General features: G+C 61.3%; 1 protein-coding gene across 2 annotated transcripts; it reads left to right on the plus strand.

The window, feature by feature from the left end:
* The first annotated feature begins 322 nt into the window (after positions 1-322).
* On the plus strand, positions 323-6,875 carry DECR2 (2,4-dienoyl-CoA reductase 2). Of its 2 annotated transcripts, none has more exons than XM_042037434.1 (9): positions 323-455; positions 534-602; positions 997-1,048; positions 2,289-2,424; positions 2,739-2,863; positions 3,372-3,465; positions 3,740-3,844; positions 4,802-4,990; positions 5,834-6,875. In XM_042037434.1, the coding sequence occupies exons 1-9, from the start codon at positions 358-360 to the stop codon at positions 5,866-5,868; spliced, it is 903 nt and encodes a 300-aa protein (XP_041893368.1). In that variant the 5' UTR covers positions 323-357; the 3' UTR covers positions 5,869-6,875. The 2 variants fall into 2 exon arrangements, with proteins under 2 accessions (XP_041893368.1, XP_041893369.1); XM_042037435.1 differs by having other exon boundaries at positions 4,802-5,019; positions 5,834-6,079.
* Positions 6,876-8,296: the final 1,421 nt, after the last annotated feature.

An 8,296-nucleotide genomic window follows, 5' to 3' on the forward strand; every position in this document is an offset into this window, starting at 1 on the left:
GGATAGCACTGGGATAGCACTGGGATAGCGCTGGGATAGCACTGGGAGCACTGGGATTGCACTGGGATAGCCCTGGGATAGCCCTGGGATAGCACTGGGATAGCCCTGGGATAGCACTGGGATAGCCCTGGGATAGCACTGGGATAGCCCTGGGATAGCACTGGGATAGCACTGGGATAGCACTGGGATAGCACTGGGATAGCACTGGGAGCACTGGGAGCCCCGGCCGCGCTCCGCTCGCCCCCCGCTGCAGTTCCCGCCGTGGCCGCTAGGTGTCGCCGTGCCCCGGGGCGCCCCCGTTGCCTGGCGACGGCGGCGGCGCCCGCGCATGCGCAGTGTGCAGTGTCCGCCCCCGCCATGGCCGAGGCCGCCATGGCCGCGCGGGTGCCCCCGGACGAGGACGGGGACGAGTGTCTGCCCCAGTACCGGCACCTGCTCAGCCCCGACCTGCTCGCGTGAGTCCCGCCGCTCCGGGGGGCCCGCCGGGGACGCCTCCCCGGGGCCCGGTTCTTACCGTGCCTCTGTCCCCGCAGGGACCAGGTAGCCTTCATCACCGGCGGCGGCTCCGGCATCGGCTTCCGCATCGCCGAGATCTTCATGAGGTGCGGGAGCCCCTGCGGTGGGACGGCCTCCTCCTTCCCTCCCTCTTTGCCCTCTTCCCTTCTCTTCCCCCCTCTTCCCTTCTTTTCCCGCGCTTTCCTCCTCTTCACCCCCTTCTCTTCTCTTTCCCACCTTCCCATCCCTCTCCCGACTGCGGCACCAGGCCCTGCAAGAGCCGGGATGCGAAGCCGAGGGCGGCAGAGCCCTCAGGGAGGCTCCGGGGGCCGCCGGTGTGGGAGCAGGGCCGGCCCTGCTCCATCCAGCCCGGGCAGGGCTCTGGCTCCGCGTCCTGCGGGCTTGGAGCAGCAGCGATTCCTGCAAGGAACACCCGAACTCCTGCTGATCCCGAGGTGCTGCTGAGGAGCCCGGCCCTTCTCACCTGCCCCTTCCCTGCAGGCACGGCTGCCGGACCGTCATTGCCAGCAGGAACCTGCAGCGAGTGTCGGAGGTGAGTCCGGACTCCAGCGGAAGAGCTGCGAGCCCTGGGAATCCTTCTGCTCCCTCCAGTGGGAATCTCTCTCCTGTGGGAATAGTGCAATAGGAGGAATGGCTTCCCAGTGCGTCCCAGTCTCCCAGCTCTGGGCACTCCGGCGGTGCTGGTTTGGGGGTGCACCTTCAGCATGTAGATGCTAAGACAGGTGGCTGTAAAAATAGGAACATTTCTCTGCCACCTCTCTTAGCATCTACACCAGCACAGCTCAGTTAACCTGGAACCTGCTTTCCACAATCATGATGGCTTTTTGTGGGTGAGAGAGACAGAAATGAGCTGTGGGGGAGATTTGTCAGCAGGGCAGAGCCTGAGGTTGGGCTTAAACCTCAGCTTGGAGTAGGACCAGACCCCAGGGGTTGTGTGGGTTGAGGTGGGTTGCCTCAGCTGTCCTGTGTTTTGGGGCAGAGGGGAAGGTGCAGGTGTGGTTGGCTGTCATTTCACACTCCCTCATGCTCACGTGCCAGAAGAAGCTGCAAAGCTCAGCAGGTTTTTAGTCCACAGGGGCCAGAGTCTTCTGAGGGCACAGAATCTGCAGTCCAGGGTTCCAGCTGCTCGTGCACCCGTGTGTTGTTGGGGCTCGAAACCTCTCATAGAGTCCCAAACAGAAGTTGGAGCAGCTCTGGTTGTTGTGTGGAGCTGCTGCTGAGCTTGTGTGTCCCCTGTGCTTTATTTGCTGGGGAAAATCTTACTCTTAATGAGCCACAGGGGTGGCCTGTGACAAAGCCTGAGCTGCAGAGTTGGTCCATCTCGCAGCCTGCCTGCTCTGTCTTTGCCCTTTTGCCCACTGACTTTTTGGATCTAAAGGGTAATTATGCCTGGGCTCATGCCAAAAATGCCGTGCTGGGGTTCAGCCTTTGTACTTGCCCTGCAGAGATGTTGCCTGGGATGTGCTGTGCCCATGGTAGCCCACGCAGGTAACTGGGCTTAGCCAGCTATGGCCTCAGGGCCTGCCCAGCACCCAGTGTGGCTGGGATACAACATGCAAGAGCTTTCCCTGGCTACCCCAGGGCTAGCAGGGTGCTTCCAGGCTGGAGCTGGCCGTGTTCAGGCACATCCCTCCCCTGCCCACACTGTTTGCTGTGTGCTCACAGGGATATCACTCCTGCCTGACTCTGCTCACCTGATACAAGCCTGGCTCCAACTCCTGCTGAAGGAGAGAGTCCCAGGAAGAATCTCAAGTCTCTTTTTGTCCTTGCAGGCCTCGAAAAAGCTGATGGCAGCCACAGGGCAGCAGTGCCTGCCTCTGTCCATCGATGTCCGGCAGCCCCAGACCATCGCGGCAGCCGTGGACGAGGCGCTGAAGGAGTTCCAGAGGATTGACATCCTCATTAATGGTGAGGCTGGCGTGGGCAGGGGGAGGATTTGGGCTCACTGCTGGGAAGGGTGTTCTCCTGCACAGGCATCCCTGGGAGCACAGAGGAAGCAGAGCTCTGTGTGTGGTACATCTGTCCCTGTTTGCCGGGGTGTGGATCATCCCTGCTGCCCTCGTGCTGGCTGTGCTGCTGGGCACCCAGAGCCACCAGTTTATCCCTTTGTCAGCGCTGTCCCCACGGGCTCTCCAGTATGCAGATATTACCCCTCACCCTCCCTGTCACAGAAGGGCCCTGACATCTCTGCCAGCCCTGTCCTGACTGTCCCTGTGGTTCAGGTGCTGCGGGGAACTTCCTGTGCCCAGCCAGTGCCCTGTCCTTCAACGCCTTCAAAACAGTGATAGACATCGACACCATGGGCACCTTCAACACCTCCAAAGTCCTCTTTGAGAAGTATTTCCGGGTGAGTGGCACAGAACCAGGGGGCTCTGAGGAGAGCCTCTGGTAGGCAGGGGGTGGTGTCAAACCACACTGTGCTGCTGGGGCATCCAGGGCAGTGCAGAAGGCACAAGGGAGTGCAGCACTCAGGGCTTCCCTACACGGATCCACTCTGTTCCCTTCCAGGGATCCCAGCCCTGAACTGGGGATCCTCCTGTCCCTTACCCTGGGGCTTTGGGCTGTTGTAGCAGCTTTCCATGCTCTGCCACCTGTAGAAGCTGTGATCTCCTGCTCCTTTTCCAGCTCTGCTGCTTTCCCTTGGCCTTTCCTTCTACCCTGCATGTCCCACCTCTCTGGCAGGGCCCCACTGGCTGCCCCACCTCCAAGATTGGGTGGGTAGAGCTGCCCCAGTGTTGGCCTGGCAGTGCCCATGGGTGACTGTCCCTCCTAGCCCAGCTCTCCTGTGCCTCACAGCCCTCTGTGACCCTTTGTGCTGCTCCCTGCCTAACTCCTCATGTCCTTTCCTTCCCCAGGACCATGGCGGGGTCATCGTCAACATCACGGCGACCCTGAGCTACCGAGGGCAGGCTCTGCAGGTGCACGCTGGGGCTGCCAAAGCTGCCATAGGTATCTCAACACACCCTGCTGGGGCTTGGAGCCGTGTGGGGCCAGGAAAGAAGCCGGTTCTTCCCAAATACTGGGATGGGAAGATGCCTTGGGGAGGGGCGAGCGTGAATCGCTGTGGTTACTGCATGCTGGGGTTTGGGATGAGCCTCTTCTCCCCTCCCAGGGCCCTTTGCTCTCAGCCAGACTCTTCTGTGGCTTTTTTTCCCCCCCTCAAAAGAAGTTGCTGGAATGGCTCTGCTCCCCGTTTCTCAGTGCTGTTGCAATCCCTCCCCAGATGCCATGACCCGTCACCTTGCTGTGGAGTGGGGACCCAACAGCATCCGTGTGAACAGCCTGGCCCCCGGCCCCATCACAGGCACCGAGGGCTTCCGACGCCTGGGTGAGGCACCCTGGGCTCCCGGCCCTGCCATGGCAGTGCCCCGCTGGTATCCCCTGGGAGGGGACAGGAGGGGCCCCCCGTGCCACACAGCCCGTGGGGTGTTGCTGCCGGGCACGGCTGTGCTGTGGCTTGGCTGGCACAGCCCTTCCCGCATCCCTGGTACCTCCCAGGGCACTGGTTTGGCAGCTGTTTGGGCTCTCTGAAGCCATGATGGAGCATGCTCCCCCAAAACTCAGCCCTGCCTCAGGGGTTGGCTCTTGTAGTCCATCAGCAGAGTGCTGGTGCGGCCCCAGAGGATGGGAAGGACCTGGAGCCCTTAGAGTGGGTCCAGGGACCATGGAGATGCTCCGAGGGCTGGAGACCCTCTGCTCTGGAGCCAGGGAGAGCTCAGAGCCCCTTCCAGGGCCTAAAGGGGCTCCAGGAGAGCTGCAGAGGGACTGGGGAGAAGGGATGGAGGGACAGGACACAGGGAATGGCTTCCCACTGCCAGAGGACAGGGCTGGATGGGATATTGGGAAGGAATTGTTCCCTGGGAGGGTGGGCAGGCCCTGGCACAGGGTGCCCAGAGCAGCTGTGGCTGCCCCTGGATCCCTGGCAGTGTCCCAGGCCAGGCTGGACGGGGCTTGGAGCGACCTGGGACAGTGGGAGGTGTCCCTGCCCATGGCAGGGGGGAGAGAAGGAGAAATCCCTCCCAACCCCAACCATTCCATGATTCCATGGTTCTGAAGCTCTCTGAGGTTCTGTCTTGAGCTTGCTGTGTCAGCACAAAATCCCTGCTGGGCTTGAGCTCTGCTCCTTGAAATCTTCTCCGGTTTGTATCCCAGGGCTGTGCCAGGATCTCATCCCAGTTCCCTGGAGCACTCAGCCAGCCCCATGGGCAGTGCTGCAGTGCCTGGCTGGCTGTGGTGCTGGACAGTCCTCCCGGAGTCCAAACTGACTCTTGCCTGTCCCTTTTAGGTGGGAAATCTGCCGAAAAATCCGACCTGTTCTCGGTGATCCCGCTGCAGCGCGCGGGGAACAAGACGGAGATCGCGCACAGCACCCTGTACCTGGCCAGCCCCCTCTCGTCCTACGTCACCGGCACCACCCTGGTCGTGGATGGTGGCAGCTGGCTCACCTCCCCCAACAGCTTCTCTGCCTTGCTGGGTATTTCCTCCTCCTCTGCTAAACTCTAGGTGACTGCATTTCCCCCTCGTGGGATTGGAGCAGGGCTTCTCAGGGAAACCCGGCTTTTGCCTGGGGCACAGGGCACAGGTCCTGTGAGGAGCGGCTGAGGAAGCTGGGGAAGGGGCTGGAGCCCCAGGAGCAGCTGAGGGAGCTGGGAAAGGGGCTCAGCCTGGAGCAAAGGAGGCTCAGGGGGGACCTTGTGGCTCTGCACAAGTCCCTGACAGGAGGGGGCAGCCGGGGGGGGTCGGGCTCTGCTGCCAGGGAACAGGGACAGGAGGAGAGGGAACGGCCTCAAGTCACACCAGGGGAGGTTTAGGTTGGATATTGGGGAAATTTCTTCATGGGAAGAGTGGTCAGGCATGGGCAGAACTACCCAGGGCAGTGCTGGGGTCACCATCCCTGGGGGGAGTTAAAAGCTTTGCATGTGTGGCTACTGGGGACACGGGTCAGTGGTGGCCTTGGCAGTGCTGGGCTTGGGGCATGGCTGTGTAGCAGTGGGTACTGTGTCCTCATGGACAGTCCTAGGGATGCCTTGGGAAGAGCAGCAGAACTTGCTGGATTTTCTCTTTGAGCCTGGCTTGTGACACGGTGTCTCTTGGATGCCTGTCCAGACACCTCTGAGATTCCCCCAAAGCAATATGATGCCCATTTTCTGTGCCCCAGCAGCAGGACTGAACACAAAGACTCCTGAGAGCCTCTTCCTTGCCTGAATTCCTGCAGCCTGGCAGGGGAAGGGGTCTCCTTCCTTCCTCTCTTCCCTGCCTGTGTCCCACCTGGCAGGCCCCAGCAGGGCTCTGTCCCCACCTCCACCCTCTCTTACAGATGTCTGGGCTGCAGGAACAAACCAACCCCACTGATGGACAGCATGGACTGACCGATGGACAGATGTGACCTGGGACATCACGGGTGGACATCTCCCAGAGCCACCACCCACAGCCACAGTCTCTCCTCGGCCACTGGTGGTGGTGGTGACACTGCCAGTCCCTGGGGGACAGAGCTCTGGGGGTGCTGGGTGGGGAGCGAGCCCACCCCATGCTGCGCCATTGCTGCCTTCTGAGCTGGTGTGGCTGCGGGTGCAGGGACAGTGTGCAGGGCTGGGAAGGTCACTGTCCCTTTGTGGCTCTCTCCAAGCCACTCTCCTGGCCTTTCCCAAGCCCCAAGCAGTGCCACTCATGGATATCCGTCCTCTTCCTCCCCTCTCCTCTATCTTAGCTGGAGAAGTGCCCAAGACCCCCAGCAGCAGCTCCTTTTTGGGAGGGGGAGCAGCTCAGCCCGCCCGAGGTTGGGGTCACCCAGTGCGGTGGGCCCAGCTCTGCCTCGGCAGCTCTTGGAGGGGAAACCCTGGCAGGGGGAAGTGGTCTTGTCCCCTAAGAGGCTCTGGGTGGGACAGTGGTCCCGGCAGGCTGCTGTGGATGCAGCTGGGATGCCCCTGTCTCAGGAGCAGAGGTGGTGTGAGGGCAGATGCCCCCAGGCCCAGCTCTGCACTACAGCACTGTAGGTGTCCAGTGGTCTGTCCACACCCACCTGTCTGTCCCACCAGTGTCACGCTGTCTCCTTCCAGACACTCAAGCTGAGGGTAAATGAAGGGCTGGAACTGCAATCCAGTCCTTCCCTCCTGCTGGGCTGCAGGAGCCACAGTGGGGCTGCAGGGATGGCACTGCCAGAGCCAGCCCTGTCCCTGGTGCCAGCGCCCCAGGGGACACACGCTGCTCGTGTGCACGCTCCTGCTGCTGCGGGCAGTTTTTAGGCTCACCCTGACTTCCATGAGGCTTGTTCTCCCACTTAATTGTATTTCCTACTTGATTGTAGACTTGCCAGGTTTTGCTCCTTCCTCCAGGCCACAAATAAAGAACTTGCACCCTGAGCAGTGATGCTTCTCTCTGCTGCATGAGCACCAGTGCCCTGCCCGGCTGACTGGTCCTGGTGGGCCAAACTGGGCCCTGAGGGAGGGGAAAGAACCACTGTTCCCAGTGGCAGAGCCGTGTGTGGCCCCAGTCCTCAGCTCTGTGGTGCCCCAGTGCTGCAGGCCAGGGGCTCTTGGGGACCTACCACCTCCTCAGCCCCAGTGGCTCTGGGTGCCAGCAGCAGAGGTGATGGGGAGGTGCTGGGGGCTTTGGTGAGAGACTCAGCCCTTCAGAGGGATGGGGATGCAGTGCTTGGGCTGGGATCCTTTGGCCAGGCTCCTGCTGCAGTATTCCTGAATAACAGGATGTATTTTCTCCTGGAGAAGGCACTAGTGTGATGTGTGTTGGTCCTCACTGCCGAGCTGGAGCCTTGTCTCTGACCTGCATCCCTGTTCTGGGAGGCTCCATGTATTCACTGTCCTGTTTAACCATGACCAGGTGACCTGGGCACCATCAGGGCTGTCCTGGCTCTGTGGCCACCACAGCAAGAGGGAGCTTAGCTTGGCCATGTCCCTCCAGCACCAGGGGAAGGACAGAGCTCTGGGCTCAGCCTTGGCACGGCCTGGAGCTGCAGGAACCCATCGAGGGCTGCAGAGCTGCCACTCACAGTGTCAGGCTGGCACCTCCAGCCCTGCAGGCACCTTGTTCCCCTGCCAGCCCCATCCACGCAGGAAGCCTGGCTGCTGGAGCTGTCTGGCAACTGGGAATTGTATTCCAGGGGATTTTGCAGGGAATGGTTTAGGCAGGTGTCACCCAGGGAGAGCAGCTGGTGCAGCTGTGCTTCCCCCTGCGGCACTGACAGAGGAGCCCGTCCTGCCCTGCTCACCTTTAGGAATGGCTGTGATGAGGAAAAGGATTTGGAGTGGAAGTTTCCAGCCTTCCCAGCGCTGGACTGACTGGGCAGGGGTGGCAACCTCTCCAGCCTGGCTGATCCTGTCACACACATCCATGGCCAGGGCAGGGTCACTGGGGCCAGGGATGCTCTTGCTCATCAAGTTTGCTGCTAATTATGCCCAGGGGCTGTAATTCCAGCTGCTCGGCCAGCTCATGGCTGTGTTAGCGGGGTCATCCCTGTGCTCCAGCAGAAACTGCCAGGGCACCAAGCCTGGGGGCTGTGAGCCCTAAACACGGGCACCAGTTGATGCACGGACGTGGTCCCAGGTGTGCACAGCTCTCCCCTGGAGCAGTTCAGGGATCCCGGTGCACAGTGCTGTCCCACGGGGCTTGGGGGGCCCGGAGCACCGTTCATACCTGGGGCTGGTGGGCGGTCCTGTTGCACGGTTCCCCCCCAGAGGGGTTTGGGATTCAGGAGCATGGTTTGGGTTTGGGATTCAGGAGCATGGTTTGGGTTTGGGATCCCGGAGCATGGTTTGGGTTTGGG

This window comes from Corvus kubaryi, unplaced genomic scaffold, assembly GCF_017639235.1.
Source record: "Corvus kubaryi isolate FWS band 111438036 unplaced genomic scaffold, C.kubaryi_AGA036_p1.0 37387, whole genome shotgun sequence".
Taxonomy (NCBI): Eukaryota; Metazoa; Chordata; class Aves; order Passeriformes; family Corvidae; genus Corvus; species Corvus kubaryi.